The 12,339-nt window shown below is 44.6% G+C and overlaps 1 protein-coding gene across 1 annotated transcript in view; it reads right to left on the bottom strand.

The window, feature by feature from the left end:
- Positions 1 to 1,151: 1,151 nt before the first annotated feature.
- LOC124777304 (invertebrate-type lysozyme 2-like) overlaps positions 1,152 to 12,339 on the bottom strand; it is a 72,293-nt gene continuing 61,105 nt past the window's right edge. The window contains exon 4 of the mRNA XM_047252658.1: positions 1,152 to 2,216. Coding sequence (XP_047108614.1) covers positions 2,043 to 2,216 — 174 coding nt within the window. The 3' untranslated portion in view covers positions 1,152 to 2,042. The remainder of the gene's footprint in view (positions 2,217 to 12,339) is intronic.

Raw genomic sequence — 12,339 nt, 5'->3', positions numbered from 1 at the left:
AATGCACATTTGTGAGTGATTCTCTTATGTCTTGTTTCTGTCTTCTTAACTGTTATTCTTGCTGAAACCTGTATTGTAAATGACAGCTGTAAATAATGAATGAGAGCTTTTACAGTCTGGTGCTTCAGTTCCTGTCGTTTCAGTCTGGTTACGAGTCATATGACGTGCTTAGCAAGCTACAGATAGAGCTCGAGGACTCGTGTTATCTTGCACCTTGCTTAGTGAAGGAAGATGATGCGGACTTCAGCTAATAAGAATGTGATGGAGGAAAATAAATATTTTTATTGCCCTAATTTTTTCTTTTTCTTTGTCGCCTCAGTTGTGTTTATTGTTTTCAGCTTTACAAGCTATCGACTTCAAACACAACTAAGAAAGAACCCTCAACATGTAAGACATCGAAATCGTTAACACGTAAAAATGGATGAATAGAAGGAAAGAGCAGAATAAAAAGTGTTTATCTTATTCATTTAGGTATAATGATATCGGTTCAATGCAAGTCGAGCAAAGTAGTATAGACATCAGTTCATTACATGAGGACCGTGCAATAAGTAATGTAACACGTTTTTCTGAAAGCAAGTAGGTTTTATTTAGAATTCCATTACATCACATTATTTCCCAATCTTCTGGCTACAAAACCCTATTTTTCAACATAATCTAAGTTCAATGGAACGGCCTTACCCATCTTGCATTGTTTTGTATTGTATGTTAACTGGGGGCCTAGAAACGACGGAGAGGCTCCGTCCCCGCCACAACCCCATGTTGACTACCGCAGTCCACTTCACCCCTTCACCACCCACACCGAACCCAGGGTTATTGTGCGGTACGGCCCCCGGTGGATCCCCCCAGGGAACGTCTCACACCAGACGAGTGTAACCCCCATGTTTGCGTGGTAGGGTAATGGTGGTGTACGCGTATGTGGAGAACTTGTTTGCGCAGCAATCGCCAACATAATGTGGCTGAGGTGGAATAAGGCGAACCAGCCCGCATTCGCCGCGGCAGATGGGAAACCGCCTAAAAACCCTCCATAGACTGTCCGGCTTACCGGTCCTCGACACAAGTCCGCCGGGCGGATTCGTGTAGGGGACCAGGCGCTCCTTCCCACCCGGAAAGCCGTGCGTTAGACGGTACGGCTAACCGGGCGGGCTACCCTACCTTATTGGAGGGTCTATGTGCCCACATGGTACCACACTACTGGTCGACGTCGGAGCCACCGTCTTGCAGCATCAGTAACCACCCCATCATCGACATACTGCTTCCCACGGATTGCATACTTCATTGGGCCAAAGTGATAAAAGTCGAAAGGTGCGAGATCCGAAGTGTAGGGTGGATGATGAAGAACAGTCAAATGAAGTTTCGTGAGTTCCTCGCGGGTGTGCAGATGTTCAGTTGCGCAGTGCTGTGTTTGATTGTGATTCATCGATCACCTCGAATGAGAGTGTCCGCACGTTCCGATATTGCAAGAGTCACAGCTGTGTGCGGTCGGCCGGCACGCGGCTGATCGGACAGGTATGCGCGACCTAGTTGCGATGATGACAAACATGTCTGCCAACGACTCACCATGCTTTTATTCGCTGCCAGGACTCTGTAGACATAATGCAAGAGCCTATGAACATATGCGATGCTCTGGTTTTCCGCCCAAAAAAACTCAATGACAGCCCTCTACTTAGAACGCACCTCCATAACAGATGCCAGTTTGGAGTCTACGTATAATGCCGCCACCTATCGGAACTTCATGAAACTGCAGGGGTTGTAGCGGGAATATTCCACGATGTTCCACAACGGATTCTGTAATTTTTCAACCGAAGTTGGCTGAGAAGAAAAAGTGTTGCATTACCCATTGAACACCCCTCATATTAACAGGCGAGCCATTACGTTAGAATAAGTACTTCGTCAACTCTCCCAATTTTTCATCTTTGTCGTTGTGAGCTTTCTTTGCGTTATGATAGGGTCAATATATTTTATTTTTTTGTGTACATGTAATTAATGTTAAATATTTGTTCATTGCACCAATGCTACATAAGAGAAATATAATGTAGTCACTGCTAATTGGGCAGTGCTTGACTAGTGATATTTGACGACTGTTTTTTGTACGAGTCCCAGCAGGAGATGAATATAGCGATTGGCCCCTGCGTTTTATCGCCATCACATCCTCCAGGTCCATACAGATGTATTAACATGAAGTCCATACAGTCCACTTGCCCGTCACTGTCGCAGTCCTGACAAAATAAAAAAAATACGTGTCATTATACCAATATTCGTGCATCATCAAAGGTAAATGATAAAATGCTGAAAACAACCAAAATAAAACCTAGGAAGTAAACACAGACATTGCAAAAACAATTCCCAACAGTGCGAAATCCAAGTTTACTAAGTCTAGGAAAGCAGTGACAGTTGACGGAGAAATGGAAAACAACTATCTAGAAAGTACTCTCCTCACTTTCATTTAGGACCAGTGCCAGATAAATAACAGCATAGACCCTTTGGCTTTCTGTCGGCGGATCTTGGCATGTGGTGCCAGTAAGCAGTCCGAATGGCTCCCAGTCTGGGAACAAGATCCCCCTCCCCTGAAAAAGGTTCGTATTTATGGGCAACGATGTGTGCAGTGGAAGCAGGGGAACACTGAATATTGGAGTGGGTCCTATAGGTGTGGACAGATGGACAAGAGGGTACACAGTGTTCGAGAAGAGTAGGTAACCGTGACTGCGTTCCTTCCCAACACATAATCGTGATTCTTGTAGACATTCATAGCAATGTACACCATCAGTTCTTTTCATTTTACGAACGGTCTATATTTTGCACTTCGTGCAATAGTATCACTGGTCTATTACAAAAGTCTCCGTGGCATTACACTAAATCTGTCCACGTACGACACCGTGTCTCTGGGATATGGAAAGGAAGTCAAAGGCGTACATTTTATTTACGTGCAGTATAACTAAATGACTTAACATTAAGAAATGTTATTTCATTACAGTGCTGATGTTACTTCTTATAGAACCGAAAACATTGATTTTAGATATGTCTGTGAACACAATTTTCAAGTAATTGCCCAATTCAGTCGTATCCAAAAAATATCTATAACGGACTATCCAGAGCGAGCTTAAGTAGAATGACTGTATGACACAAATAGAAGGAAAAGCAGATGCCAGGCTGATATTCATAGAAAGAATCTTAAGGAAATTTAACTCATTCACTAAGGAAGTGCCTTACAAGGCGCTTGTGCGGCAGATCATTGACTGTTGTTCATCAATCTGGTATTCTTACGAGGTAGGACTGATAGAAGAGACAGAGGAGATCCAATGAAGAGTTGTGCGTTTCGCCACCAGATCGATTAGTCAGCGCGAGAGCGTTACAGAAACCATCGACAAATACCAGTGGCAGACGCTACAAAAGAGGCATCACGGAGAGGTTTACTATTGAAATTTGGAGAGAGCACGTTCCAGAAAGAGTCGGACAACATATTGGTTCCCCCCCACCATATACATCTCACGAATGACGAGAAAATTTGAGGAATACCGACAGTTATAATTCCCACGCGCCATTCGCGAGTGGAATAGGGAAGGGGGACATCTGTTCGCGCGACCGCTACGGTCGCAGGTTCGAATCCGGCCTCGGGCATGGATGTGTATGATGTCCTTAGGTTAGTTAGGTTTAAGTAGTTCTAAGTTCCAGGGAACTGATGACCTCAGATATTAAGTCCCATAGTGCTCAGAGCCATTTGAACCATTTTTTTCGTCTTGACATTATATCTGTGGTTTTCACATTCTTTATAGAAAACGGAAATATTTACGAAATTTCAGCTTCTCCCAGGATATCGAATGTTCAAATAACTTACGGAAATGCAGCCGAGTAACGTCCCCGAAAACCGCCGATATTTCGATAGTTAGTTAGTTTCATGTTTCCATGGATCGTTTCTACGAGAAATCGTAATGATCAGGAACAAGTCTTTTCCATTCACATCGCAAATTAATTTGAAAATGTGGCAAAATGCTGGTAATTTAGAAGTTTTTCTTTTCTGTTATTATTATTATCAATAACATATGGATGTGACTTAGTAATTCCTACCCGTTACATTTTAAACATTATAATGACAGAAACTCTTCTACGTAAAGAAGAGAGTGGTCAAGGAGCAACTTCTTCAGTTTGTTTCTAAATATTACTTTACTTTCTATCAGACATTTTATATCACCAAGTAAGGGATAAAATATTTTAGTTTCAGCATTTTGCACCCCTTTTTGTGCTAAAGACAACCATAACTTACAGTAACGAATGTCATTTTTTCTTCTGATACTTTAATTATGTACATCATTTTTCCTTTTGAACTGCAGTGGGTTATTTACAATAAACTTCGTGAGGGAATAATACAGTGAAGCTACAGTCGGAATGCCCAACTTCTTAAGCAGAAGTCTACAAGACGAGCGTGGCTGATCGCCACATTTTATTCTTACAGCACGTTTTTGAGCAATGATGGCTTTCTTTCTTAAAGATGAGTTACCCCAGAATATTACTCCATAGGACATTATTCAATGAAAATGTGCAAAATATAACTGATTTGTCTTTCCTCAAGATATGCAATGATTTTAAGTGCAGACGTGGCTGAACTAAATTTTTTAGGAGTTCCAGAATGGAATTTTTCCAGTTTAAATTCACACCGATATGGACACCCGAAAATTTTGGAGTTTCCTCCCTGTTTATTATTTCCTCGCCGTGTATTACACATATCACTGGTGTAGTAGCGCTAAATGTGCGGAAATGAATATGCTGTATCTTTTTAAGTCTGAGAGTGAGATTATTCGCGGAAAACCATTCAATGACATTGTTACGTACGCTTGGACTGACAACGATACTGGTGTTATCCGAAAAAATCTAATCCTGTTTGTTATAAATTAGATGGAAGATCGTTTACACATATACCGAAGAGCCAAAGAACTGGTACACCTGCCTAATACCGTGTGGGACCCCGCAAGCACGCAGAAGTGCCGCAACACGAAGTAGCATGGACTCGACTAATGTCTGAAGGTCTGAAGTAGTGCTGGAGGGAATTGACACCATGAATCCTGCAGGGCTGTCCATAAATCCGTAAGAGTACAGGGGGGGGGGGGGGGGAGGTGGAGATCTCTTGTGAACAGCGTGTTGCAAAGCACCCCTGATATGCTCAATAATATTCATGTCTGGGGAGTTTTGTGGTCAGCGAAAGCGTTTAAACACGGAAGAGTGTTCCTGGAACCGCTCTGTAGCAATTCTGGACATGTGGGGAGTCGTATTGTCCTGCTGGAATGCACAATGGACACGAATGGATGCAGCTGATCAGACAGGATGCTTAAGTACGTGCCATCTGTTAGAGTCGTATCTAGACGCATCAGGGTTCCCGTATCGCTCCAATTGCACACGCCCCGCACCATTACAGAGCTTCCACCAGCTTGAACAGTCCCCTGCTTACATGCAGGGTTCATGGTGTTGTCTCCATATCCGTACATGTACATCCGATTGACAGAATTTGAAATAAGACTCGTCCGACCAAGCAGCATGTTTCCGGTCATCAATGTTCCAATGTCGGTGTTTACGGGCCCAGGCAAGACGTAAAACTTTGTGTCATGCGGTCATTAAGGGCACACAAGTAGGCCATTGTCTCCGATAGCCCATATCGATGATGTTTCGTTGAATGGTTCGCACGCTGACACTTGTTGATGGCCCAGCACTGAAATCAGCAGCAATTTGCGGAAAGGTTACACTTCTGTCACGTCATCGTTGGTACCGTATTTGCAGGATATTTTTCCGGCCCCTGCAATGTCGGAAATTTGTTGTTTTATCGGATTCCTGATATTCACGGTACACTCGTGAAATGGTCGTACAAGAACATCCCCAACTCACCATTATCTCGGGCCGCGCGGAATTAGCCGAGCAGACTAGGGCCCCGCAGTCATTTACTGTGCGGCTGGTCCCGGCGGAGGTTCGAGTCCTCCCTCGGGCATGGGTGTGTGTGTTCGTCCTTAGGATAATTTAGGTTAAGTAGTGTGAAAGCTTAGGGACTGATGACCATAAGATTTCACACACATTTGTCACACTACCTCGGAGACACTGTGCCCCATCGCCCATGCGCCGACGACAACATGCCGTTCAAACTAACTCATATCTTGATAACCTACCATTTTAGCAGCAGAAACGGATCTAACAACTGCGCCGGACACTTGTTGCACATGCTGAGAGTTTGTCAGCTGAGTTAGCCCACTTCAGTCATCTTTTGCCAGCATGTTGCGCTATCGGCCAACCGTTAATTGGGTGAATGATGAGAATAACGAGCTGGTGGTTTAGTCTACAATATTTTTTGCCGTATTCAGGAAGCATTTCCAAGATTGGTCGTATTCTGAAGAATCACGGAGTGTAGTGTATTTTTCGACCACCATACAAGATTAAGACCCTTGGGGGGTCTGTGAAGGATGATGTTTGTTTGGGTACGTAAAGTGTCTACCGTACCACAGCAGCTGTGGCAAGTATACTTTGGGCAGGCCACCGGGATCATGGTGGACCCGTTTGTAGAGCATAAGCGTCACACATGGTTACAACAGCCGAGCAAATCTGCAACTGCAGAATGTTGTCTTGCTATCGGTCAGCCGACGGAAGGTAAAGACACAGAGATTCTTGTGTGCATCTCCAGTTACACGGAAAGTGTTATTAATGAAGACGTCACGATTAAATTAGTAAGTGATCTTAGAAATAGAGACGGAGGTTTTTACTTAACTTCTACGAGGACTTCTGCTCTTTGATAAAACAACACAAGGACAAATTTAGTGGCATTTGCGCATTCGTTGTTAATTAATACTTCACTATCGAAAATATCTGCAGTGGTTAGAACTTCGTGTTAGCATAGTCGAGTTTGACGGTTCGATTCCGTATCTAGGTATATCTTTTATTTTATAATCTTAGATTGGGAGATTTGATATCTGGCTTCATCATCGTTACAGACAAATTACACCAGGTCTTATACGAAACACTTCCAATTACTTAATGTTAATATAGGAAAGCGAAATATTTTTAATATTCCAATTTATAAATGAATTTTGCGTTTCAAAGCTTCCTCTGTTATTTTCCACGCGCCATACCCCTCCATTGCTTCTCTTTCCTTCAGTTAACCCCTGCCCCCTAAACTAAAAAAATCCCTCTCCTTCTTCCCCCATACCTTCTTCTTTTGTTCCAGGTAGTTCCCCTGCAACAATACGAATCGGAAAGCCACATTGTCCAAGTGCATTCTTTCGCGTTACTTCATCAACCCAGTTCCAGTACACTCTCCCCTGCCACTTGTTCTAACAATTAGTACCAACGTTTACCCCTTTCATGTTCATTACAGTTCCATAGGACATTACACAACCAGTAGAGCTAGCATACCGATTTCCAGGTAACTGCCAAACTCTGCTACTGTAATCACTATCATCATCATGTAACAACTAATTACGCCTTTCACCTTTCAGTCCATTAATATTGTCTACATTGATCGATACGTGGTAAGATCTTGTCTTTTACCCCTGGGAAAACGGCGTAGTTTGAATCTTACGCCTTTCACAAATGGGAAGTTCGACTGATTAAAACCCGCTAGGTTAGCCGACTCAAGTAGGCGCGCCAGTCCCAGATCGAATACATCTGGTGGATTACCGACGAAGGCTCGTGTGCCGGCCAGCCTGGATGTGGTTTTTAGGCGGTTTTCCAGATCCCACTAGGTGAATACTGGGATGTTCCCCACGTCCCACCTCATTTACACGACTCGCAGACATTTGTAACACGTTCGCACTATTTCATGATTTACACTAGACACAGACGCCTGGGGTACACTGATACCATCCCTGGGGGTACAGGGTGGTGGCAGGAATGGCTTCCGGTCACCCCTTCAAATTAACCATCCCAAATCCGATTGTAGCCATGCCGACCCTGTACAAACTGTGGGATGAAGGCATAAGCAAAAGAAAAGAAGTTCGATTGATTAAGGCAGGACAAAAACTGCGTTTCTATTATGAAAATCTTTATATCGTTGACATTGTCAAAGAATGAGCTGCTACTTGAAGTCTAGTTGGAAAAACTCAGAATTGATCTCCATAAATCCGTATGTAAGGACCCGTCCATAAAAACCTGCAACAAGGTTTAGGCGCATTAGGAACGACGGCCTGCTTCGACGAATGACGCGTTTACATGCAATTTCCCCCTGGTAGGGTATACGATAGTGGAGAGCAAACTAACGCGCAGTTAACATATTCTACTGTACATCAGCACACGTATCATACTTTCTTCGTCAGTTTCTCGGTAAACAGTGGAGGCGGTAATATAACATACACATAAGTACACCACTGGCCATTAAAATTGCTACACCACGAAGTTGACGTGCTACAGACGTGATATTTAACCGACAGCTTTTCAGAGCATTCACACTAGGTTGGCGACGGTGGCGACACCTACAACGTGCTGACATCAGGAAAGTTTCCAACCGATTTCTCATACACAAACAGCAGTTGACCGGCGTTGCCTGGTGAAACGTTGTTATGATCACTCGTGTAAGGAGGAGAAATGCGCACCATGACGTTTCCGACTTTGATAAAGGTCGGATTGTTGCCTGTCGCGATTGCGGTTTATCGTATCGCGACATTGCTGCTCGCGTTGGTCGAAATCTAAATGACTGTTAGCAGAATATGGAATCTGTGCGTTCAGGAGGGTAATACGGAACGCTGTGCTGGATCCCAACGGCCTCGTATCACTAGCAGTCGAGATGACAGGCATCTTATCCGCATGGCTGTAACGGATCGTGCAGCCACGTCTCGATCCCTGAGTCAACAGATGGGGACCTTCGCAAGACAACAACCATCTGCACGAACAGTTCGACGACGTTTGCACCAGCATGGACTATCAGCTCGGAGACCATGGCTGCGGTTACCCTTGACGCTGCATCACAGACAGGAGCGCCTGCGATGGTGTATTCAACGACGAACCTGGGTGCACGAATGACAAAACGTCATTTTTTCGGATGAATCCAGGTTCTGTTTACAGCATCATGATGGTCGCATCCGTGTTGGCCACATCGCGGTGAACACACATTGGAAGAGTGTATTCGTCATCGCTATGCTGGCGTATCACCCGGCGTGATGGTATGGGGTGCCATTGGTTACACGTCTGGGCCACCTCTTGTTCGCACTGACGGCACTTTGAACAGTGGACGTTACATTTCAGATGTATTACGACCAGTGGCTCTACCCTTCATTCGATCTCTGCGAAACCTTACGTTTCAGCAGGATAATGCACGACCGCATGTTGCAGATCCTGTATGGGCCTTTCTGGATACAGAAAATGTTCGACTGCTGCCCTGGCCAGCACATTCTCCAAATCTCTCACCAGCTGAAAACGTCTGGTCAATGGTGGCAGAGAAACTGGCTCGTCACAATACGCCAGTCACTACTGTTGATGAACTGTGGTATCGTGTTGAAGCTGCATGGGCAGCTGTACCTGTACGCGCCATCCAAGCTCTGTTTGACTCAATGCCCAGGGATACTGATTTCTCAGGATCTATGCACCCAAATTGCGTGAAAATGTAATCACATGTCAGTTCTAGTATAATATATTGTCCAATGAATACCCGTTTATCATCTGCATTTCTTCTTGGTGTAGCAATTTTAATGGCCAGTAGTGTAGAATATGTACATCGACTTGGTTTCGGTCCTTGGTGCAAGTGATAACAGGAATATAGTTGCTGCTCTTGAATATGCTGCCAGTATCCCGATCGAGACCATCATTGAGTAGAGGAAGCACACTAACTAGTACACGAACTAGCCGCACTCTGGCTGACGGATTAGCCATTCCAGATGCTACGCAACACGACCCTCTGCGGAGTAAACGTGAAGTAGCAGGGCATGTCTCGCAACAGGAGGTCGTTGACGTGTTACTCTATGAAGGGCTGTGGGCTGTACGCGTTTCATTAGTCATTAACGCAACATCTACATCCTGCGGTTTGGGAGTGGTTGCAACAACAACAAAAAACCATTGTTGACACCATAAAAATTGTAATACTGTCTGATGAAGCTGCATGCATAAGTGAGGGCGTCTCCAATATACAAATTGTCCACAGTTAATGGGAAGTTAGCCTGATCGTTTCCCGCGATCGTGGATATCAGACTCGCGTTGGCATCAACTTACAGGCGGGAATATTGAGAGACAATGTCTTGGGTGTCCACATGTTGCCGGACCAGTTAACTGAGCAAAGATGTCATGCCTTTCTCTCAAACAATCTGCCTGAAGAACTAGAAGAAATTTCTCTTCACGTTCGGCAGAGGTTGTGGTTCCACCATGATGATACAGCCTAATTAACACCTACAGTCGCGACCTTCTCTGGTGCGAAAGCTATTACGTTTGACGACTCGAGCGGCAGGAGCGCTCCAAGTGGTGAGGAAGCAGACATTCACATGCATAGTAAGGATGCATTTGTTTTTAATCACATTTCTACTTAAGTAACGAAGTAATTGTTATATATTGGCGTTCTATGCATTAATAAATTAACAAGAGACATGAATACCGCGAAATAAACATAGAAACAGCCGAATCTCACTGATTCAGTGAAAAAAATCAACTTATTTATGAAGAAATATTTTCGAATATGTGCGTAACCGCCTCTTACTTTGCTGACAGCAACAGGCTATAAACACATATTTTAGGCAGGAAAAGCATTCAATATGTGATCAAAAGTATTCGGGCACCCCCAAAAACATACGTGTTTGATATTATGGTCATTGTGCTGCCACCTACTTCCAGGTACTCCATATCAGCGACCTCAGTGATCGTTAGACATCGTGAGAGAGCAGAATGGGGCACTCAGCGGAACTCACGAACGTGGTCAGGTGATTGGGTGTCACTTGTGTCATAAGGCTGTACGCGAGATTTCCACACTCCTAGACATCCCTAGATTCACTGTTTCCGATGTGATAGTGAAGTGGAAACGTGAAGGGACACATTCAGCACACAAGTGTACAGACCTATCTCGTCTGTTGGCTGACAGAGACCACCGATAGTTGAAGAGGGTCGCAATGTGTAATAGGCAAGCATCTATCCAGACCATCACACAGGAATTCCAAACTGCATCAGGATCCACTGCAAGTACTATGACAGTTAGGTGGGAGGTGAGAAAACTTGATTTCCTGTCAAGCGGCTGATCATAAGCCGGTAAATGCCAAGCGACGCCTCGCTTGGTGTAAGGAGCGTTTGTGGAGTGACGAATCACGGTACACAATGTGGCGATCCGATGGCAGGGTGTGGGTATGGCGAATGCCCGGTAAACGTCATCTGCCAGCGTGTGTAGTGCCAACATATTTTCGGAGGCGGTGGTGTTATGGTGTGGTCGTGATTTTCATGAAGGGGGCTTGCAACCCTTGGTGTTTTGAGTGGCACTATCACAGAACAGGCTTACATTGATGTTTTAAGCACCTTATTGCTTCCCACTGCTGAAGAGCAATTCGGGGATGGCGATTGTACCTTCCAACACGATAGAGCACCTGTTCATAATGCACGGACTGTGGCGGAGTGGTTCAAAAAATGGTTCAAATGGCTCTGAGCACTATGGGACTTAACGTCTGAGGTCATCAGTCCCCTAGAACTTAGAACTACTTAAACCTAAGTAACCTAAGGACACCACACACATCCATGCCCGAGGCAGGATTCGAAGCTGCGACCGTAGCGGTCGCGCGGTTCCAGACTGACGCGACTAGAACCGCTCGGCCACTCCGGCCGGTGCGGAGTGGTTACACAACAATAATACCACTGTAATAGATTGGCCTGCACAGAGTGCTGACCTGAATACTTTAGAACACCTTTGGGATGTTTTGGAACGCCGACTTCGTGCCAGGCGTCACCGACCGACATCGATACCTCTCGTTAGCGCAGGACTCCGGGAAGAATGGCCTGCCATTCCCCAAGAAATCTTCCAGCACTTGATTGAACGTATACCTACTAGAGTGGAAGCTGTCATCAAGGCTAAGGGTGGGTCAAAACCATATTGAGTTCCAGTATTACCGATGGAGGGCGCCGCAAACTTGTAAGTCCTTTTCAACCAGGTGTCCGGAAACTTTTGATCACATGGTTTATGTTTCTTTTCTTATTATGATATGCACTTTCCTTGACATATAAATTTTTATGGAGTCTAACTGTCATAGCAGTGATGCAGTTTGGAATTCCTTTGTGATGGTCTTGATAGATGTCTGCCTATTACACATTACGACCCTCTTCAACTGTCGGCGGTCTCTGTCACTCAACAGATGACATCGGCTTTCTAACACACGAATACTTTTATGATATAATTATTTTTATTTCAAAAGCGAATAA

This window comes from Schistocerca piceifrons, chromosome 2 (assembly GCF_021461385.2).
Source record: "Schistocerca piceifrons isolate TAMUIC-IGC-003096 chromosome 2, iqSchPice1.1, whole genome shotgun sequence".
In the NCBI taxonomy this organism is placed as follows: Eukaryota; Metazoa; Arthropoda; class Insecta; order Orthoptera; family Acrididae; genus Schistocerca; species Schistocerca piceifrons.
This window is presented reverse-complemented; position numbering and strand designations above follow the sequence as displayed.